The sequence below is a fragment of the Anabas testudineus genome, chromosome 3, assembly GCF_900324465.2.
Source record: "Anabas testudineus chromosome 3, fAnaTes1.2, whole genome shotgun sequence".
Classification (NCBI taxonomy): Eukaryota; Metazoa; Chordata; class Actinopteri; order Anabantiformes; family Anabantidae; genus Anabas; species Anabas testudineus.
In genome coordinates, this window is record NC_046612.1 from 1965485 (window position 1) to 1988496 (window position 23012).

General features: G+C 41.0%; 3 protein-coding genes across 3 annotated transcripts in view; 2 read left to right on the forward strand and 1 right to left on the reverse strand.

Moving 5' to 3' along the window:
* Positions 1-371: 371 nt before the first annotated feature.
* Positions 372-4598, reverse strand: LOC113174082 (CUB and zona pellucida-like domain-containing protein 1). The gene is made up of 9 exons (XM_026377765.1): positions 4537-4598; positions 4308-4449; positions 4044-4187; positions 3857-3912; positions 3513-3700; positions 2834-3373; positions 2206-2378; positions 1847-2037; positions 372-466 (listed from the first exon to the last, which is right to left on the reverse strand). The coding sequence occupies exons 5-7, from the start codon at positions 3600-3602 to the stop codon at positions 2223-2225; spliced, it is 786 nt and encodes a 261-aa protein (XP_026233550.1). The 5' UTR covers positions 3603-3700; positions 3857-3912; positions 4044-4187; positions 4308-4449; positions 4537-4598; the 3' UTR covers positions 372-466; positions 1847-2037; positions 2206-2222.
* A 3051-nt stretch (positions 4599-7649) lies between these two features.
* Positions 7650-12529, forward strand: aph1b (APH1B gamma secretase subunit). The gene is made up of 6 exons (XM_026379053.1): positions 7650-7927; positions 8970-9140; positions 9747-9820; positions 10072-10194; positions 10519-10646; positions 10972-12529. Exons 1-6 carry the CDS (start codon positions 7815-7817, stop codon positions 11137-11139), a joined length of 777 nt encoding a protein of 258 aa, XP_026234838.1. The 5' UTR covers positions 7650-7814; the 3' UTR covers positions 11140-12529.
* Positions 12530-14725: 2196 nt separating this feature from the next.
* otog (otogelin) overlaps positions 14726-23012 on the forward strand; it is a 41548-nt gene continuing 33261 nt past the window's right edge. The window contains exons 1-8 of the mRNA XM_026378633.1: positions 14726-14784; positions 15583-15640; positions 17212-18778; positions 19623-19724; positions 20596-20753; positions 21625-21746; positions 21955-22163; positions 22770-22900. Coding sequence (XP_026234418.1) covers positions 14726-14784; positions 15583-15640; positions 17212-18778; positions 19623-19724; positions 20596-20753; positions 21625-21746; positions 21955-22163; positions 22770-22900 — 2406 coding nt within the window. The remainder of the gene's footprint in view (positions 14785-15582; positions 15641-17211; positions 18779-19622; positions 19725-20595; positions 20754-21624; positions 21747-21954; positions 22164-22769; positions 22901-23012) is intronic.

A 23012-nucleotide genomic window follows, 5' to 3' on the forward strand; every position in this document is an offset into this window, starting at 1 on the left:
GATTTATTGTTTGGACTGCCTTGTTCTTCACCTGACACTGTTTTCCCACATTGGACATTGGTTTCCATCACATTCTGTGACTGTTTATCATTGTGCTTCTGTGATACTCTGGTTACACTCCTGGACTCTCTCCACCGGTTGTCAGTCACCACCATTCACCATCTCCATTGTCCTCCATTTTGTCCATGTGGTCTCCGTCGGTCAGGTTGGCCATCTTGGTCGTGACGTCACTTCCGGTCAGCAATCGCTTCCGGTTTCCACCCAGACCACCATACCCACCCTACGTCATCTCCTCCCATCTAGTGACTGTTGTATTCATTGATTTACGGTTATTCTGTTGTTGTTGATGATGAAGATGATGAAGATGATGATGATGAAGAAGACGACTGACTACTCAGTCCTGTCCTGTGTATGTCTGGCAATGGAGTCCTTCCTCCAGCTCGTGACATTTTCATATCTATGGCAACTGTCCAACATCAACAACAAAGGACATTACAATTACAAATGTGCATCACTCCTGCATGAAGTCTACAACCCAGCCTCCCTTCTGTTTTCGCTTTCTGTTTTGACGCAGCCCCAGACCACGTTTTAGTTTTGTTGGGCTCCGTCCCAAGTTCCCACCTCTGCCTCCTACCTCGTCCATGCTGTCTGTCCAATCAGGTTCCGGGACTCATTAGGGCTCCTGTTGAAAACCCCGCCTTGTTTTCATTCAGAGCAGCAGCAGACTTTGTGTTGGTTTGTTTGTTGGTTTGTGGCTGTGTTTCCAGGTTTGTGTTAGTATGTTGTTTGCACTTTGGAACTACTCTGAAGCTTTGCTGTGAATTAGTTTTATCTGGTGGGTTACTGTTTAATGTAATGCATTTATGTTTGGTCCAGTTTTGTTTGTAGTGCATCAGGTAATAATCTGTTTTCTATGTGTATTGTTTTCATTAGCATCTCTACCTGTGCTCCATTTTATATACTTATTTTATTTATTAGCATGGTTATCTATTCTTGTGAACTTTATTCCTTTTGTTTATGCAATAAAAAAATAACTAAATGTCATTCTTCTGTTAAACCTTTTTATTATTAAAATAATATAATATTTAATGCATGATCAACTGGGTGTCAGAACACACTGTCCATCCCAGCTTGCTGCGTATGTGAGTTATAAAATGTAATATTATGTCACAAGGAGTCTGTGTGAAGTGAGTGTTAATTAAGTAGACGAATTCAAGCTGAGATGTAAATATGACACTGTCTTTTTTTTGTTTTTTTTTTGGGTTTTTTTTTTTTTTATAAGAAAATGTACATTGAATATCATTGAATAGAGAAACAAGCTTAAAAACGCTGCTTAAAATTAAAGTGCTTACAAAAATACACGGTTTCAGTGTAAATGCTGATATTACTATTTTTTTTTTTTCACTAAATATCATAAAAGTTATTGGAGACAACATGTCAACAGTGTTGTTTCCATACATACCAGAGAAGCTAACTGTTGCTGGACATCAGAACGAAACTGGCTTTCTTGACACCAGACAACCAGATAAACCCCCCCCTCACTCTACCCTCCCTACAGTAAGTCTCCACTGTCAGCATAAAACCTCTGACTAACTACATCACTGCTTTGTTTGTCACCACCATGTGGTAGATTTTCTTCATAGAGGCTACTCTTTGCATACGTTTGCAAACAACTGTAGGAAGATTACCTGGCATCCTCTTATTGCTTGCATAGTTTGTAGTTGCATTTTTCCCTCTGTCCTACATTTATGATAATTTACAGTCATGTCAACATTGTATAATTATACAATGATATAAATGTTCATACAAAAATCTTTAAACTCAGATTTGGAAAACGTCGACTCACAGTAAAAACTGTAGCTGAGAGTCTTTCTCGTTATCTGAAAAGATTAAAGCAGCTTCTCTGTCATCACTGCCAGACAGTAGCAGGAGCTTTAGCTTTGGACCTCCGTGATCGGTAAACCACCACCCCACATATCAGGAGGCAGCCAACAATGAACACGAGGTTCATGCCCAGATTCAGGCTTGAGCCAGAAACTGAAATGGAAAACAAAACAAATTCAGTATGACACACAACACAACACAACTGTGTTTCGTTTGATCTACTACCTTCTGCTGACAATGTTCAGTTTGTGCTAAACCTTTAACATCACTTCGTATGTGTGGTGTGGCCTATCTGATAAATTAGTGTACATGCATACTCACCCTGTCTGCCAGAAGTTTTAACCAGGTACAAAGGTCCCTGGGAAATGGAACGCCTTGCTGGGTTGGGCTGCAGCTTCTCTTTTGCCACGGTAGTTGGATGGGATGCATCCCTGAGAGCACCTGGTTCCAGGGTTCCCAGATTCACACAGAATCACCAAACAAGTTATGTAAACCTGGGAAACATGACATTGAGCATTCAGTTCAACGTGTATGTACCACTGGACACCAGCCTGCAGTGGAAGACCTCTGTATCATACCTAAAGGAACAATGGAGCCCTCCTGCAAAGGCTAAAGTGACAGATTATCTGTGCAAGTGGCTTTTTTTACAACCTATAGTTCCACTTTATTGTTACATGGACTTAGAAAGTTGATTTGTCAGGAGTATACATTGTTATACTGCACTGTGCTCACATTTACTAAAGTTTAAGTGCATAATACTACCTCTAGGAGTTTTTAAGCAGGGGTGGTATATTGTGCTTTCAAGAATAGTGAACAAACCTGAACTCATGTTTGTGGAAGTGTTCATGGCTGTTCATGTGTCTGTTGGAAACAGATTTTTCTAATGTCTGCTGTTACAGTCATTAATGATGTCAGTTAGTGAAAGTGTTAAGTGTTTACTTAACTTTACCTCTGGTTGAGCACCAATGAATTCAAAACTCTCCATTCCAAATCTGAACTGGGACTTGGAGCCGGGATAAACCCTCACTGTGTTGTCCTTCACACACCTGACGACACAGAAACATTGTAGAAACGCCACAAGTTCTCGTATAATAAACAGGAAATGTGTTGCACAAAGAATCTGATCTGATCTGTTGTCATAGGGAGTCGCCCAGCAGGACTCCACAAACAGCTCTACGTTGGGGACGGAAGTCGCAGCCTCGATCTGCATGAACATCATCTGTTTGAGATCCACCTCCACTGGGTACCTGCTGTCATTAATTTGTCTGAGGAACCTCTGGCTCTCGTAGAATTCAAACTGGAAGGTGAAAGTACCAAAGTTTTTCTCTGTGAAGATGTATGGGTTTTTGTGTGTGAATCTCAGGGTCAGGTTGGTTTTCTTTGGATAGACGCATAAAAAGGCGATCTCCACATCATTGTTCCTGGAAATCTTTTTATCAGTGTCAGCGGATGTGATTTGATTCTTGAAAATGATGTTATTGTCGTCCTCCTGAAGGTCAAACACAAAGAAATGGTGTCACTGTGAAGGGGACGGCTGACTAACAACTGATTGACAACTTATTGCTGAACAAACTGTAGTGAACAGAACCACTGCACTGTTCTCTGTGTTATAATTCTTTGTGCCGAACCTCGATGATGGTTCCACAGGCGTTTAGCGACATCACAGTCACCAGGTGGGTCGAGTTGGAGCGTGTCGACAGGTTGCAGGTGGGATCCATGAAGTTGTTCAGATGCAAGTTGTTCTCATGGTGTCTAATGAGGTAGTCCTTCTCCACTTCCACCTTTACTGTTGTTTCATTACATGTCACAGTGGCCTCTAAAGATTATGAGAAACTGAACTTAAAGTCAAACCTTAACCTCACCAGCCTGTACAACACTTTCCCGAAAGTTCAACATATTTACAGTTTACTACATAGTAGACTATATACAGTACATGTCATTATAAACATATACAGTAGTTAGAGTTACTAACTGTGACGTCCAACAGCAACAATCACACAACGCAGCTCTGAATGAAGGATGCTGTCACTGGAACACAACATAAGACAGGAGAGAGTGGAGCTAAGGACCACTTTACCTTACAGCCTGAGATCTCAAACTGCATAATGAGTATGATGTGAATGAATTCAGCCCAACAGGAAGACTTATTTAAAACGTACCTTGTTTTTGCTTCAGAAACAAAACAAATAGGAAAATGATCACCCAGTTCATTTTCACTTGGTGTCCACTGGATGATACATTCTTCTGTGGATGTTCTCTGCTTCAAAATGCCGCTTGGTCCAGTCACAATCAGGTCATTAATGCTGCAAGATAAAAACAGCTTGCACATTTTTGCAAAGGATAAAATGATCCCTATCAACATAACAAGCTAGTTACACAGTTTATCTATCCACCACAACAATTTCTTCCTAGAAGTCCCTTACGTGCTGTATTGTGCCGAGGATCTGACTTTTATTTTGAGAGTGTGGTTGACAAATGCAGGGAGATGTACTCCATTACTTGGAGTTGGTGACAAGAAAGTGGGAATGTAATCACCATCGAGGCATGAAGGGGCGTCTGCTTCAGCTGAAAATCAGATGAAATCAGAGACAGACTTTTAGAAATGTATAAGATGTGAACTTTTGCATTAGTCTTTAAAAAGCGTTAGCATACCTGAAATGGAAAACTGTACAGGCAGCTTGCTTAAAGGTGCAGTTGTCAGGTACGATGCTGTGGTTTATGTTCCAGCGGTGCTGGTGGAGGTGGAGGTGGAGGTTACAGACGTTGGTGCTTCACGTCTACGTCTTTCCACTGAGAAAGGTTGCTTTGATATGTGGATTCCATCAGAGTAAGACACTGTAATGTAATCGTTGGGAAAGTCCTCCACCATTAGCTCCACCTGATATACACTGTTGTTCCCAGGCCCATATGTTAGAGAGCAGGAATTCTAGTAAAGAGAAAGAGGAAAAATACTTTTAACAACTACTTTTGTGCTGTGCCACTTTGGACATGTGTCGCCACAGGAATCACACAGGAATGTTTGCAGTGTACTTACAACAAAGAAAGTAGATCCAGTCTCCTATTCGTTGTGCAGATTTCTTATAAATAATAACAACCATGTTTTAATTTACTATTCACTGACTACCTGAATATACTGAATGAGCAGGTTATTCCATCAGTGGATGTTTTCTTCCCTGAAGGTCATATTCCATATCCTTTTTTTTGAATGGACAGTGTACAACAGACACAAATAACAAGTTCAAACCATTCCTCTGAGATCACTTTTTACAATTTTAACAATTTCATGACTTTCATTATACTGAACACTACTTGGGAATGTGGTGATTTGTTTCTGACCCCCCAGTGTTTTATTGCAATATTATTAGAAATCTGTACAGCATATATTGTTCAGGTTCTCTTTCATATTGTCACTTTGAATTAACTTTGTCATTTTATACATCTTTTGAATTCTGGTCATGTTAGAGCCCCATTTTGTATTATATCAGTTACTTCACAAACAACAAAAAAACCTAACCACACTTCCAAAGGGATCTTGGATAACTATGCTTTGAATCTCTTACCTGATCTAAAGAAAACTGGGGGGCCAATCCACACAGCCCACACTCATATGTACTTGGATCTGTTGGGACTCTACATCTGACCCGGTCACTATCAGGGTCAAACACTGTCAGGTTGAATGATCGAGGGCAGTTCCTGGGAATTCTGTAACACATGAATCAGGAGTACTTAATATCTCATATTACACAAAATACCGTAGGTATGTGTGAGGAGGACCAACTTCAGCTTTATCCTACCATAGTGAGGATAAACCATTTTCACTGGTTCTCACTACATACTGATTTTTACCTGATAAGAGGCAGAATGGAGGTGACAGGAGGTCTGTTACTGTGACCAGTATCAGATCAGGTTCCCAGGTCCAAATGGGCCACCATTCCCCACTTACTGCCATTTCCAATCCAGTATCCCTGACCAAATTCAGGATCATATATAGCAGGGTATCTGTTTGATGAAATTTCAGAGCAATGAGGATACTGTAGCAACATTTTCAAGATTTTCAATTAACCAATAGCTTAATCCTGATTGTCAACCATTACAATAACAGAACATATTCAGCTAAACTATTAAAACATTGACAAATCTTATAGGAACCTGCTTAGAATGTGGGTAAAATTGAATGAGAAAGAATCTACAAGAAAGACAGATATATAGTGTCCTCAGAAACATGCATTTCTTTTGTAAACGTAATCTAGAAGGTATATCTCACCTGACAGCAAAGGGTAGGCTGCTGTTGAGTTTGATTTTTGTCACCTTCTCATACTGGCACCAGTCATAACTGTGTGAATTATTGGCTATTAATGTGCTGGTACTCTGGGTCTGGGACCCACAGTCACCATAATAACAAGTGTAGCTGTCCTGATAGCAGAAGGCTGTGGTTTGCTTATAGCGCACTTCCACCTGAAAAAAAAGAAAGAAAGAAATGAAGTCATGCGGCACAGCTCCTCTACTGTAAAACCATTGTTTATCGTAGCTGTATTAATTATTATTAATTCATTATTAATATAATCATTTCAAAACGTTCTCTATAGAAAGGAGGAGCAGGTGAGACCGGATGGGGCAGGATTTGCCCTGTAATCAGATTCCCTTGACACTCAAACATACCTCATACGTCCCGTTTGAACTCTGTCCTTTTGGTGTGAAGGTTACTGAGCCTCCATAGTATCTGTAGTCCTGCACAGAGGCAGCAGAGACCTTAAGCAGCAACAGCAGCAAGAGCGTACTGACAGAAGCCATCCTAATGAGCGCTCCTCAATCTGAGCAGTGATCCTTCAATCAATGCATTAAGTGAGTTCAGTGTGCAAGCATGAAGTAGGACTAGCTTTACCGGCCTATAGCCCGACTTTGTTGTTTCTTGCATCTTTTCAGTTTTTCTTCTAGCTCGGGTTTTTAGATCACTCCTTAAAATAAAATATCTTTGTTATAAGAATGCAAATACAGTTGATCGAAACAAACATTTACTTAAGTTGTACTGACTGACTGTTTGTCCTCACTCCCCAGTCACATCTAGATCTATTTTTCAGTGAGAGAATGCAGATTCCAAACAGAGAAGCCCCAGACGGGTTTGAACAATTTAATTAACAAACAACAACAACAACAAAAAAAAAAAGAGATAAGCAACATGACCTATTACTATAAAATTATATATTATACATTACTCTACTACCTATACAAGTATAAACATGTCTTGCATAACATGCAAACTGGCATAACAGCATTCCTTCACCTGCACATTTACAGTAATAAAAGCTATTACAAGGAAACATGTGATCATTATATCACATAGTAGCATTCCAGTTAAATGGCTTCTCAATTAATAGCACACTTGTATTGTAAATTTCACATTTTTTACAAACTGCACACAAGCCTATCAAGGAGGAGCGTGTATAAAGAATATTTTCTAGTAAACTGATTAATAAAAACTACTGGCCAACTGTTTCTGTTACTATAGATACTTAATGTGTATTATCGGCTGTTTAGTGACAGAAATAAAAAACATTTCCTTTGCTGTGTTGGCATCACTGAGCAGCAGTGGAGCAAGTAAACTACAATGATCTTTTTAATACTAAAATCTATCTAATATAGATGTATGTAAGTAAATAAAATGATTATATTATTGAATTACACTTTTAAACACTCTTCATGTTTATGTTGTTATTGCTTTTACCAATAAAGTTTTTCCTCGCGGTCACATGACATGGTGTGACGTCATGAAAACCCTGTGACACAGAGGTACAGGAAGTACTGTCCGCAGCACCAGGAGGCCACAATCTGTGCATATTGAGTCCAAACGTCCGTAAAGTACCGTTTTAAGAAATAATTCAAGGGGCTTTCAGTCGCGCTGCTGGTCGCTGAGTTCTCCACAAAGAGCCAAAATGACGGCTTCGGTGTTTTTCGGCTGCACCTTCATCGCCTTCGGCCCGGCCATCGCTCTGTTCCTGTTTACCATCGCCCGGGAGCCGCTGAGGGTCATTTTCCTCATAGCTGGGTGAGAGTTTTAGTTTCTGTTCCTTAAAGCCGGGTTAAAGTAAACGTATCTTCATCTCAGCAGTGTTTAACCTGTGCTACGGTTTAAGGAAAGCCCCGGTTCTAGCAGATCTAGTCTGTTAGCCGTCCGCCTCTTTAGCTAACGTTAGCTAATGCTAACTACAGTGTTAGCCTCCAGTCTTGCTACTTAACCCGACGTATAAATTTGTTCATCAGTTATATTCTTTACTTAACTGCAGCTAGTGATACCACACTGTAAAACAACTCGGTTACAAGTGAAAGTACTCAATTCAAACTGCTAATCAGGAATGCTGGAAACAATGAAATGGTCATTACATGTTTTACAAAAACGACTCAAACAACAAACACAGGAGTTGTTAGTAATACGATGTGTAGATTAATCAACTAACCGAATTATTTAATCTGTACTTGCATTATAATCAATATACATTTCATATGTTTTGTACATAAACCTGTGAAGTAACTGCAGTTTAAAAGTACAACATTCATTCTGAAATGTAGTAGAGGTATAAAGTGGCACCTTAAAAAAACACTGCAACCCTCTGAATAAGATGTGAATATAACGACTGGATGCTGCTGTCAGTTATATACAAACCATACTGTACTGTTTACTCTCTGTATAGAAATCAGTGCAGCTCCTTAAGTTTGCAGATGAAACGACTGTTGTATGGAAGATGGAAACATCCTGGTGCGTTCTGGATCTAGAAAAAAAATCCTCTTGTAAACCTCTTCAAGATGGGTTTTAACAGCACCACAGTTGTGGAGTTATTTAGGTTCCTTGGTAACTCCAGCTCCAGGGATCTTAAAGAGGACATCAACAACATCATGCAGTACTCAAACTGCTCTGTTTGTTGTATATTACATTTCACTTCCACTATAATAGTCATAGTATGGCTGTTGGCAGGAATTATTTCCTGTACCATTTCTTTTTACTGCAGAGCTGGAGAAGTTTCTTAGATAAGATTGGATTAGATTGGACAATGAGCTTTTTCACATAACTGAGTGTGTGTTTTTTCTTTCAGAGCATTTTTCTGGCTCGTGTCTCTGCTGCTGTCCTCCCTGGTGTGGTTCATCTCAGTTCAGATCAGTAATAAGGACAGTGAAGCGCAGCAGAAAGGCCTCCTCATCTTTGGCGTGGTGTTGTCTGTCTTGCTGCAGGAAACCTTCCGCTTTGCTTACTATAAACTGTTGAAGTAAGTTGCTGCCAAGACATTTACAGCTGACAGTTTTGCACTGTCTACAGTCTGAATCTGTATTCTGTGTTCTGAACCTTTTTACTGTTATAGTTATTGTTAATTATATTGCTCTTGCCATCTTCTCTTTGTGTCTGCGTAAACTGTGTGGGAGTTATATCTTCTAACTATAAATTGGGTCAACACAGTGCTTTACATTTGTAGTTCAACGGGAAGAAACATGGAAAATGTCACGATTCTGTACTGACAACTGATGAAGCTAAGCCAATAATTCAAACTGTATCAATATAACAAAAGACAAGATAGAAATACCAAAATCAGTCTCTGTTTTTAAACTGAAGCTCAAATGGTGTTTGTCTAAGCTTGGAGATCTGGACACAAAGACAAAATATCATGACAACACAAAACTGTTTCATGTTACAGCTTTTGTGGAGTGTCAGAAACTAACTTCTAGACTCTGATCGTCACATCAACATGTACAGCCTTCAGCATGTTAATTTGTTCTGGTTTTAAGCCCATTTCCCACCTTTAGTCTGAACTGTTTGCTACTAATGTTCCTGTTTACAGCATCACAACTAAAACACTGTTATTTGTGTTTTCCTGCAGGAAAGCCAATGAAGGCCTCCTTGCTCTCAGTCAGGAGGAAACCATGCCGATCTCCATACGGCAGCTGGCCTACGGTACGGTTAGTCTGTCAGAAAAAGAGATTTCAGCTTCTGTGTCTACTGTGTCGTGGTGTTTTTAAGCCTTTTTGTAGTGACTTTAAGGGATCATTACTAGACCAACAAATCCAGTTTCCTGATTCTTATGTATGTAAAATTGTTTTTGTGAGGATCTAAAACAGCAAATAAACATCCCTGGTTATGCATGAGTCAGATTCCAGTGTGAATATCTGGCTGTGAAATAAAACATAGTTGTTGTTTTCTGTCAGTCTCCGGCCTCGGCTTCGGCTTCATGAGTGGAGCGTTTTCTGTCGTGAACATCCTGGCTGATTCTGTGGGACCAGGAACTGTGGGGATCCACGGAGACTCCCAGCACTACTTCCTGTCCTCAGGTACCAGTCTTCACATGTTTTACTTTAACTTAAAAATTCAGTTTTCCCAGAAATCAATGTTTACTCTGCCATGGTGGTGAACATCACATGTTGAGTGACAGTGACATAAACAAGACTGATATAAGCAGCATGACTAGTGACAGAGATGTTAGACACATGTTTTAGATTTTTTCAATTTTTTTCATGTTCATCATCATCATGTTTTAAAGTGCACATTCTGTATGAGGTGTCCACATATACGTACTCTCTATGTGTAGTATAGAGGATTAGAAGCTGGCTATATCTGTCCTTGACCATAACACCTTTTTTGTTCCCCTCTTTCAGCCTTCATGACCATGGCCATCATCCTGCTCCACATGTTCTGGGGTGTCGTCTTCTTCGACGCCTGCGAGAAGCAGCGTTGGTGGGCCGTGGCTGCTGTCGTCATCAGCCACCTTGTCGTTTCCTGTCTGGTGAGGGGATTTATCATTGAGTGACGGAAAAAAAATCGGCAACTATTATGATCATTGACAAATGATTAGAAACTAAATATTGATGAGCTGGAGACTTTTGATTGGACGATTTTTTATTTTTTAATTTTTTTAAAAACATTTAAAGACAAGCAATTAATGAAAATATAGTTAACAGATTCATCTTAATAAAAAATTATTAGTTTCAGCCCAAGTAAAAACATCATCGACCATGACGTAAATTTGACAATATTTAATATTTATTTAATATTTAAGGAAAATAATTTTAGCCTTTACATTGATTTCTGTTTCTTCTCTTGACCTGCAGACCTTCCAGAACCCAGAGTATGTCGCTAGTCTGGTTCCCACTTACGTCATACTGTTCCTGATGGGTGTCTGGGCCTTTTACTCTGCTGGCGGCTCACTGAGAAACCTCAAACTCTGCCTCACTTGCAAAGACAAGGACTTCCTGCTCGCAAACCACCGGCCCAGATAACAAAGCACGCCAGGTAGCGTGCAGGACTCTCTATCCAAAGACCACCTGAGTTCACAAACACACACTGAACACAACAGAGTGGTAACACTTGGTTAATCTGCTGTTTCACCTAAAGATTTCCTGAAAGAAAGGAACACAGATCGTAGATTCACGTCCTACTCTGAGGCTCAGTTTGTGTGTATGGACTTAATTTACATCTAACAACACGTTTCTGTTCAAAAATACACAGTTTGTAGGTTTGACTCATAGTGTCCTTGGTTTTCTGATGCTCTAAAACAAACAACATGTGAACGAACCTACAAAAGGTAAAAGTGGCGCTCCAGTGTACATATTCTTCAAGTTTTCAACTTTTCTGCAGCTGTTTTCTTTCCAGTGTGTCAAATCTTTCAAACAACAAACTGTTTATGTAAATAGTTTTAATTCACTGCTCTGTAGCAAAGTTTTAACCCTTTATCAGATTGTAAATATGACGACATGTTTAGTCTGTTTGAGAACTTAAAATGACCCCAGAGTTAAAGAAAGAGACGAGAAATGACTAACTATTCATCTTATCCCATTTTTCATTACATTTTTACTTAAGGACATAAATTATGTCACTAAGCCTTGATGAATTCTTTTAGTTAAAACTGTTGTTCGATGCCCTGCTGGAGTATTTGTCTTTAGCTGCTACTTTTTATGGCTAATTGCTCAAACACTTTGATTTAGTCATAACATTTTTTCCTCCTGCTGTCATGAATCTTTTGATTTCTACAGTTCCCAAATTTTATGCTGCTGCGGTTTCGTGAGAGATGAGCAGCTCAGACTGAGTGTGACGCTACAGTGGAGACAAAAAGATAATTTCTTCATTGTTATTTTACTCTAGAATAAAACAAAATCATCCTAATTACAGACTAGCAGACAGTTTATGTACTTCTTTCTCTCCCTGCTGTCTGCAAACAAGCAGCATTATGAATTCATAAATAAGAACACAATCAGGTGAACGTGTTGCTTGGTTCAGTGTTCAATTTCTTTGCTGCCTTTTTTATATTTTAGTAGTTTAGTAGTTTATAGACGAGCACAGGAGTTACTGTGAATGGTGGCTGTTTAGAAATAATGAATGTTTTTCTTTGCACCTGACTTTGCTCTGTTCTGATCAGTTTGTACAGTTTGTATTAGTTACACTCTACAGTGTCCGATGGATGTTGGCGCAGACTTAAAGTGTAAATAGAATCCTTTGTGTTCAGCGTGTTCCTGTTTTGGGCTGGATCTCGACTCCCCTGACTGGTACTCCAGCTTTGTTCTCACATGTAGAAAACAGTCTTTCAGTCAGTTGTCAGACTATTAGCAACACTTAGGTAAAAACTTAACTCAGTCTAAACAAACAGATCTGCAATAAATCCTCTTTCATCAAGGTGAAGGTGTTCAGTTTTTGGTCAGACAGTTAATGCAGGCGATGATTCGACTGATCAGCTGCAGTTTGCAGTTCTGTTGAGCTGTGCTGCTTTTTTTTTTTTTATTCAATGCCACCGTCAGGGCAACATGACCATTGTCCAGTAGTTTGGTTCACTGCTAAATCTGTAACATTAACATCATTTCCATCTGTCTCTGATCTAAAAATGACTGATTAGCAAATATTAACATGCTGATGTGTCCAACATGGTGAATCTGCAGAGCATCAACATGTTAGCATTTAGCTAAAAGCCTATAGAAGCTTTTTAAAGAGTACTGAGATAGAAGAACACCACATTTAATCTTACTACAACTTCTAACACATAAAGTTGCATTAAATGATCAGTCATTTCATGGGACCTTTAATGAGCGGCCTCCAGGGCACAAAGCTGCCGCCAGGCTTCCAGTACAGTGTGTCTATGTCTCTGTGTGATGGGGCAAAAACTTGTAGACCTACAGTAGGATGCTGTGATGCCTGTGAAGATGAGGGGCTGCAGGAGTGGGTCTAAATTAAATGTGAAATAGAGACAGAAGTAAATCGGAAAATGATTTTCACTTCTTTTTCAGTTCTTATCTGTCCTCCCCCGGTCCTGGTTCATATATGAAAGTAGACACCTCTTTCCTGGGCCACACAAAGCCTTTTGGGATCTCTGAGGATTTCAGTCAGTCAAAGATCTTTTTACCCAGACACAGACGCAGGAAGCCTGTCCTCAATCTGCTGAAAACCAGACTTTCAAATGCAAATGCACGTCTGTGTAGACGGTGACACTGGAGTCACCTGGACGATATTAGAGGTTTTGTTTTTGTGTTTCCTGTCGGGGTTCAGAGGTGTTTGGGTTCAGGTCAGACTGTCATGGTCTGAACATATTATTTAAAACCTTTATATCTGAATTGTTAGTTGAAGCTGATTGACTGTTACACTGCTCATTATATCATCAAAGTAAGTAAAGTAAAGTGAGCTTCATCTAAAGAGGAACGTGCTGATCACCTCACATCTACATGCATGTGTAGTTTGCAGGTGACATTTGGACCTGCAGGTGGTGGTAGAGAAAACGTCAGGTGAGCCTTTTACCTTCCTTTTATTCATTTATATGATTTATTTAGTAGAGTTAACTCTGACTGAGTGAAGGAGGACTTTAGTGTCCTTCTATCATGCTGACCAGATTAGCTTGAAATGAAAAATAAGGGATGATCCATGTGTTCACCTTTACTTAATGTTTTAATGTCAAAGTGTTGTAGAATGACCTTCATGCAGTAGTTTGTATTAGAATGAATTCAACTCAGTTTAGTTCTGACTAAAATCTGGGCTTCACTTACTTTATTTGGCTCACATATACACAAACCTATAAAAATATATGTTACCATATAAATAATAAAATAAAACACAGACCAAAAACCTGTAGATAGAACTTATTAAGTTAATGGCTCTAAAATGTTGTTGAGTCACACCACAGCTCATCATCAGCTTTATCATCATGTTTATTAGTCGGTACCTGTTTAACTAGGTTTTTTAAAGCATTTTCCTAAACAGTATGTAACTGAAGTACCCTGACTATGACTGAGTGTGACTCAATGCATCCTTTAAATTACATAAATAATACTGCAATCGTGCATTATTGTCCTAACAAAAGCACTTCAGAATGAATTAAATTGATTGAACCTGTATAAAAAGTGTGTTAGTGCATAAGATTTAAAAAAGCTGATTTCATTCAAATCAGGCAGGTTTGTGTTTGTTATTTGTTGTTAATTATTTAAAGCTATTCAGAGAAATCCTGTTTCCGTGCCACTGATTTACATGCAGCCTCTGCAGGCTGGGGACCACACGGGGGCGCTGTTCTCCTGGTCCTGGTCCTGGTCCTGGTCCTGGTCCTGGTCCGGTCGCTTTCAGAGAAAATGTGACTTAAACGTTTGAACGTTTTTCTTCGGACTTGATCTAAAACCCAGTTCTGTGTTTGATGTTTTATCTGTTATACTGAAAATAATGTTTAACAACGTGGGACGGATCAAACCGGACTCGGTTCGGGTCCAGTCGGTCCCCCTCCGTGTTTCCCAGGATCCGCAGCTCGGAGCTCACCTCCGGCTCGGCCACGCCCAGCCACATAATTTATGCTAATGAGCAGGTGCAGCGGTTCTTGAGGCGCGCGGCGGCCGCTCGGGGATGAGCCGGATGGAGCAACGCAGGGAGCAGCGGGAGTCCAGCCGGAGGGGGTTCATCAGGTGATGCTGTCCAGACCAGACTGACTGCGGATCCGCGAAACACGAATGGATCCCTATTTAAGACGAAGCAGGAAAAGACTTGTTCACCTAAGATCTTTGTATTTTCTCCTAATTTCTCAAGGTGAGTCACCTGGAGAGAAAGTGCCACATGTAGAAATGTGGGAATGTTCAATGAAACCGAGCCGCAGATAAAAATACTTCCACCTACTTTTATTTCTTTTTACTGATTACAGCGCATCTTTCCTGGGGAGTTGAGAGAGTGAACGTTTCTAATTGGGATGAAATTAATAAGTGAGTTTTTTTTAAATTATTATTATTATTATTATTATTATTATTATTATATTATATTATTAGTTTAAAAATCATGCTTTTGATTTCATTATGTTTTTATGGTCACTAATAGTTTTTTTATTTGTATCTAGATTTTTATCTTTACTTACATGTGCAAATGTTTCAGGAACGACAGTAAAATGATGATGGTTTTATTTACAAATGAATTTCATACAAAGTGCAGTAAACAGATCACAGATCATTTGTTGTGTCACTTTTCACTTTTCAAATTTGGATATTTGGTATTTTTGAGTCACTTATGATTTTAGAGTTTTGACTTGACCATAATAATAATAATACTAAAGTTCTGTTGCCGCCCTGGTTGTGACTTTCAGTGACTTTTGGGCAGTGGTGGTTTGATGTGTTGGTGTTTGATGGTTTGGTTGGTTCCTGGGTGGTGGTGGGTTTGTATTGTTAGGGGGTTAAACTGCAGCAGAAACAAACCTTTCCTTGTTCTCTCTGTCCCAGCAGCAGGAGCAGCAGGATAAAGCAGCAGAAATGGGACACCGCTTCCCAGGGAGGGCAGGTAGGCAGCCGCATTGATCATTGATGCTGGTGGAGCTGCTTCAGGCGGCAAACACACAGCCGGAGATCAGCAGAAAATGTGCAACACTCACACCAAAACACAGAGCTGGGGAGTAGAAGCAACATCTGATCAACTGTTTTATTCCAGTAATTTATTCTCAATTTTCCAGAATTTCCAAATATGTTATCAGTACTATGAGTACTACAGTACAGTATTAATACAGTATTAATGCAGTACGATGTAGTCTTGCATGTAGATCGTATTGTGACATTTATAAGTTGTTATTCTTAAAGTCAGCAGGTAAAAGTAAAATTGTTCCACAGTTTTCATCAGAAACAGACACGTGAACGAGTCCCAGCAGAAACAGCAGCTCTGTTTTCAGGCTTTGTCTCCATCTGAGCCGCAGTCTAAATGTGGTCCTAGCTTTTTTTTCCAAGAGACATACGAATCCGGTCCAAACTACATGTGCTAGTAAACGAACAAAGCAATTAGTAGCACAGGTCAAAGGTCAAAGTCTAGAAAATAGATCTAATTTCAGATCTCTGACTACACGATGGCTCAGTCGTAGTTCAATCAATGCATCGGAACATATGGTTCAGCTCTCTGCTGTTTGTGCTGAAGTTTCTCTGACTCTGATTAATAATTCATAGTCACATATCCCTCATACCCTCTTACCCTTCACCTTTGCCATCTGCTTTGTTGCTGCTGCTCTCTGAGATCAAAGCCTTGGTTTGAGAGCTCAGGTGAACTCAAAGTCCAGAAACAATGTGCGACTGATGGTTTCTAAATATCAGTACTAGTGCCAATATTTTTAAACCAGTGCTCCCAACACTGTGGATTTCAAAATCACACAGTTTTCTTGTGGAAATATTCCACACAGCTGTATCTCACCTGATGTTTTTTGTCTCAGATAGAATTCAAGACGTTGCTCAGCAGCTTTGCATGGTACTGTAAACTGAGAGAAAGTTTAGTTCAGAGGAACCATTAAATATCTGCATATCTCGCACAACAAAGATCAGCCAAAATGAATAGATGGGGGAGTGAGTGTGTGTACTGGGGGCGATGAATGGGATGGGAAAGCTGTGTTGGAAGTTACAGGGGAGTCATTAATGAAGGCTGGATGACAGGTCTTTTCTCTCCAGTCTCCAGTGCCTCAGTTCCATCCTCACAACTTGTGACTTGGTTTGGCAACAACCTGCATGATTCTGGGAGGAATTCTTTTCCCAACAAAACAGAGAATTGTAAAAGTTTTGAGTTTCCCATGTTTTAATGAAATCTTTATTAATCTGTCACCTGAGAGCTGAGCTTGTTTTTCCAGATTTGCTTGATATTATGTTAAACTCGTGGAATTAATTAAGAGAATCAGATGGCGTTACAAGAACTTAATTTTGGTTTGCTGAAATTGGTTCTTTACTCCCTTTGCCAAACAGCACCAGGGTCCAATATGAAAATGATCAGATTTAATATACTTGGTTGGAAGAAACGCTGAAACAGTGCTAGGTCGGATCAGGTGATCACTCTATGACTGAATAAGTGCAACTGTTGCATGAAGTATCTGTCTCTCCTTTAAGGACCTCCAGGCAACAGCTGCTGCATTAGAAACCAACACCTCTTCCTCCAGTCATTCACTGGTCAGCCAGGCTGCTGTGTCCAACCCCATGTCCTCCAGCTCAGGAAGGACACCGACCTCCTCATGGGCCCTCGGCTCTAAACAATCGGAAACCACAGCAGCTTCTAGTCAGGCCCCAGCAAGAAGAGTGCCATCCAGCCAATCACCAGGCAGCACAACAGAGAATATCAAGACGCCATCCAGCCAATCGGCAACCGCCACAACAGAAACCAAACAATCACCAACCAGTAAACTAGTTGGCCAACCAACCAATGCAGTATCGTCCAGCCCAACACCATCCAGCCACTCTCCAACCACCACCACACCATCCAGCCACTCTCCAACCACCACCACACCATCCAGCCACTCTCCAACCACCACCACACCATCCAGCCACTCTCCAACCACCACCACACCAGCCAGCCACTCTCCAACCACCACCACACCGGAAAGCCACTCTCCAACCACCATCACACCGGAAAGCCACTCTCCAACCACCACACCGGAAAGTCAATCTCCAACCACCACGTCACCATCCAGCCACTCTCCAACCACCACCACACCATCCAGCCACTCTCCAACCACCACGTCACCATCCAGCCACTCTCCAACCACCACCACACCATCCAGCCACTCTCCAACCACCACCACACCATCCAGCCACTCTCCAACCACCACGTCACCATCCAGCCACTCTCCAACCACCACCACACCATCCAGCCACTCTCCAACCACCACGTCACCATCCAGCCACTCTCCAACCACCACCACACCATCCAGCCACTCTCCAACCACCACCAAACCGGAAAGTCAATCTCCAACTACCACCACACCGGAAATTCAATCTCCAACCACCCCCACACCTTCCAGCCAATCATTACCTACCGTAGCAGAAACCGACCCTTCACCAACAAAGACAGCATCATTTATCAGTACAGAACCATCTAGCCAATCACCAACAACCACACCATCTACAAGTGCCACAACACCATCGTCGACTAGGCCAGCACCATTCAGTCAATCTCCAACCAGCACAACACAAACTAGCCAATCACCAACCAGTACAGTGCCAACCAGTCAATCACCAGCCAGTACAGTGCCAACCAGTCAATCACCAGCCAGGAGTTTATCTAACCCTTCAGCAGGCAGCACTACAGAACCGAGCCAATCATCATCCATCCAAACACTGATCCAATCAACAACTGCCTCAAAAACCTTAAACCAATCAACACTCACTTCAGCATCTTCAAACGGATCACCAACCTCTTTAACGTCACCAATTCAATCTATAAATAGCTCAGAAACATCACAACACTTACCATCCAGGTTAGCATCTCTTAACCTGTCACTGTCCAATTCAACCCAATCTGACCAATCCCTGATCTTCTCAGTACCATCAGACCAATCCTTGTTTGGTTCAGCACCACCGGTCAGCACAGCCTTCTTGCCAGACGAGCATCCAGTTAATGTCTCACTGCTGACCAGGCAGGCAAAGGAAGCCCTGAGGTCGTCATTGCGTAGGATTCCAGGTAGGTTTAGACTTAAATACACACATTGAATGTGTGAAGAGGGCTTTTAGTTTGAAACTGCAACATCACAAATCACCAGCTGATTTCTTGTTAACCTTGACTTGTTAGTAATTCAGCTCAAAGCTCCAGGTTTACTACATTAGAGTGTTACGTGCCTTGACATTGAATGTTAGGTGTGGATTATGTGAATCATGTCATATGAGCATACTTCAACGACTGGAAACGAAAACAGTAATAAGTGAACGAGCTCATGGTCCTGAAAAATCTTTGGTACTACCTTATCTTCAAACCAAGCAACAAATGAGCCCTCTGTTTAACCCCCCACACTGAATGAACAGAAGGAAAGTAGCCTTTATCTGATCCATCAACCCATTAACCCCCCACCACAAACTCTGCATGGTACCTGTGCTTATGTGGGATGTGGCTGAGTGGGCAGACAAGCTGTGAACCCACTGAGCAGATGCTGTTACAGCAGGATGAGGAGCCATCGTTAGGTGTCTGCTGGTCCGTTCAGTCACTGGAACACTGAACTCTGAGTACTGACAGGTGGAGGTCAGGCAGACAGATGGCAATTAATGTTTTAATGTATGACCTGCTAATTCAAAACTCAGTTGTCGGTTTTAGTATTTTAGATGAAACTTAATTAACGGACCTACAAAAATGAGCTCAAGTATCCACTCATGATGTTTTAATGTGTTGACCTTTATCATGTGAGGTTCCAGTGAAAAACTGAAGGAAACAACCTGAAAAATAACTTTGTTCCCTGGTGGAGGTGGATCACTGTCTTGGTTTTTTCAGGTTTCCAGTCTGGTGAGCAGCAGTGTGATTGTGTGTTTTCTCTCAGCAGGACCATGTGTCTTTCCCTGTCTGAACGGAGGACAGTGCATTCAGACGGAGTCATGTGACTGCAGCTTGTATCAGGCCACTGGACACAGATGTCAGACAGGTGAACTGAGAGCACACCTGATATTCTTCTTTTTCAAACCCACTGGAGTTCATTTATGTTTTGTTAAAATAAGAAAACTCATTACGATCAAACTCGACTTTGTCACTGCTTGAAATGTGATTTTTCAAAATAAGGTTTGTTTTCTGCAAATAGATTTGTGCTGTTGTTCCTTTAAACTTATAAATATGTTGAACAAAATGTCAGGTTAACTCTGCTTTAGTTTAATGCTACAAAAAACAACTTTCTTAGTAACAGGACTCGGTCGGTCGTATAAAGATTTATTTTTGAAAAACAGGTCAGTTGAGTCAAGTACTAGGTTATAGTTGGTTTCCAGGACTAAATAACTTGTCATTTTCTCTGCACTAATATTTATTTCACTTTATAGATTTACTGTTTAGTTTACTCCACAATTTCAACATAACTCTCAGGAGTTGTTTTCTGGAGAATTTACTATTTGTTCAGCACAATCTAGCATCCATACAGTGAGCAACACCGGTAGATTCTCCATTTCATAAGGAGCCTGATGGTTTTCTCTGCAGCTGATGTACTGTACATTATGTATTAAGCTAGTGCCAGGACATTGCAAAAACATAAAATAGCCCGACTCTGTCCGGCATCTTTACAATACTACTACTGTGTACTAATGAGCAGACTGTATCTTGTTTAATCACACTCGTCTGACTAGTAATTAAGACAAATGTTTCCTAAAATGCTGATCTATGTTTTTAGGAAAGATGTGTTAAAGGCCTAAAAATATAAATTGTTTAAATATTTGTACATCTGCAAGGTGTTAAACAACTCACACTGATGTACGTCACAAAGGGAAATCCTCTGACAGTCACATCTTTCTCTTCCTGGTTCATATGTCCAGTTCCAAATCCTGGCTTTGAAAGGGAGATGACGTGCAGGACGTGGGGTCAGTACAACTTTGAGACCTTTGATGGCCTCTACTACTACTTCCCCGGTCGATGCACATACACTCTGCTAAGGGAGTGTGAGGAAACCTCCCAGGCCAGCATTGTCGTCCAGGTTAGTTCACCTGCACCAGGTTGAAATAAATCCTCTTGACTAGAAGCTGCCCAGAAGGTTTCAGTCCGACGCCTGCTTCCAGTGGAAGAAAGTTTGGACTCAGCTGTGCCCTGCTCCGAAACACTCTCTCCTTTCTGACTTCTGCGAGGTTCATTCTCTGCCTGAGGAAAAGATTTACTTTGAAGATTAGTGAAAGCTATCTGGTTATTAGAGTCAATTACCATTAAATACTGCAATTACCCACTATGCCTTGAAAGCATCTGCAACAGACCGAGACTTTGTTCCCCTGGAAAGGCAGCAGATACTGTAGCTGTGTCTGGGAAAACCAGAGCAAACAGGGAAGATGAATGATCCAAATGCACCGTGATTATTGATTAGACATTAAAACCTGTATTAATAAAAATGAACATGTCATTTACAAAAAATGCAGTAAGTCAAAGCACCTGGAAGAAAGTGAGATTTTATTTTCACTTGTAGAAAATGAACCCACACTTCGCTCAGGAATGATATACAATGGCAAACTTGGTGTGTGTGTGTGTGTGTGTGTGTGTGTGTGTGTGTGTGTCTCTGGAGGCCTCTGATTTTCATTTCTTCAATGCATTTACTTTTTCTCTTAATTTGTGCAATGGCTCTACAACATATCCCCTAAAAAGGACGTCACAGTGATGACACGATGGAAGTAGAACACAACTCTCTTTTAAAGTGACTTTTAACTTTTAACTAAAAAAGAAAGAAAAACTTTTTTATTCTCTGCTTTTCATTATGTGGAGTTCTCTCTTGTCCTGCTCCAGTCTCAGCTCCACTGCTTCTTACAGACATTAATACATGTAGAACTTTATAAATGTCTTCATTAGCATCCGGATGTTTGCAGATCCACAACGACCCGGCCTGTGGCGCTGCCCACTACACCTGTCAAAGATCTGTCAGCATCTTCCTTCCATGGGATGGGGAGCTCCGCCTGCATGCCACCAACGTGACCTTCAAAGGTCAAAGGTCAGCAACGTACCACAAAGACAACAAAAACATCTTTATATAAAAACATAGATGTAAACAAAGACAGAAACAACAAAGTGACCACAAACGGAATTTGTTTAGTAGTCGCAGACACATACTACAATACATTCAGGTTGTACTCTGAATAGAAAGAGAACTCAGCTCCCACAGAAGACATGGTGACGTCAGTTTCTGTCTCTGTGTTTAGTCTGCAGCTGCCTCATCACATCCACGACCTGCAGCTGGAGCAGATCTCACAGTATGTCTTGGTGACGCAGCAGCACGGCTTCACGCTGGCCTGGGAGGGGCGCAGCGGCTCCGTCTACATCAAGCTCAGCCCAGAGTTCGTGGGCAGAACCTGCGGCCTGTGTGGTAACTTCAACGCGGACGTCCAGGACGACCTGAAGACGAGCTACGGTAGGATCGTTAGTTTGTGAGGGGATAATCCGATGTGACGGTCAAAGTTAGAAGATTCTAGTCATCTTGTTTGAATGATTACATTTCAGTATGTAGTTAGAACTGTGGAGCACATCATTCAATCATATTAGTGCTTAAAAAGGCTCCAGCAAGTCGCTGAACCAGTTATCACCTGTCAAATCTGACTGTGGAGTGTGAGAGCAGAACAGCTTGTTTTAAGTCCTCCTGTCAGGAATCAAATACAAATCCTGGTGTGAACATGTCCAGACTGATTGTAATGTGAATAATCCAGCCATCTGAGGATGTGTTCAGTGCTCCAGTGTTAATACAGTAAGATGAGTGAAAGCTGAACAATCAGGTCACATGGACTCCAACAGCTTTTATCCCCCTTAAATTGGTACTTAAAAGAAATCAGTAGTGTCTGTAGCATGGCCCTGGTCCTTGAGAGCCACTGTGCTGCTTGTTTTCCAACTTTCTCTGCATTTACAGCTTCTGATTGGCTCATTAGCAGTGGGTAGGGCGGGGATAGTAGGCAAACAGACCAAGGGTCGGCTACACCTAGGGTTAAATAAATGTGAACTTTAAATGAGATTCTCTCTCTTCTAGGTTTGCTGACTCATGAAATTGAAATGTTTGGCAATAGTTGGGTGGAGGCAGAGCCCCACCAGGCCCGATGTCCCATGGTTCCTTCTGGCTTCTCGTCGCCCTGCGCTGAAGTTGAAGCCAGTGTGCTGCTGGTGAGGTGTCTTATAAATAAATAGACACACATTTATCTCAGTGTGTGCTCTTCAGTGACACAGCAGGTTAATGAATGAACAGAAACTACTACTCGACAGCAGAAGTACACTT

Excerpts from the sequence above, each read along its gene's own strand:
- LOC113174082 (XM_026377765.1), bottom strand. The coding sequence starts at position 3,602 with ATGGATCCCACCTGCAACCTGTCGACACGCTCCAACTCGACCCACCTG. Across the intron at positions 3,374-3,512 it reads CCTGTGGAACCATCATCGAG|GAGGACGACAATAACATCAT; the intron begins GTTCGGCACAAA and ends TTTGACCTTCAG. Across the intron at positions 2,379-2,833 it reads TCATTGGTGCTCAACCAGAG|GTTTACATAACTTGTTTGGT; the intron begins GTAAAGTTAAGT and ends CATGTTTCCCAG.
- aph1b (XM_026379053.1), top strand. The coding sequence starts at position 7,815 with ATGACGGCTTCGGTGTTTTTCGGCTGCACCTTCATCGCCTTCGGCCCG. Across the intron at positions 7,928-8,969 it reads GTCATTTTCCTCATAGCTGG|AGCATTTTTCTGGCTCGTGT; the intron begins GTGAGAGTTTTA and ends TTTTTCTTTCAG. Across the intron at positions 9,821-10,071 it reads CATACGGCAGCTGGCCTACG|TCTCCGGCCTCGGCTTCGGC; the intron begins GTACGGTTAGTC and ends GTTTTCTGTCAG.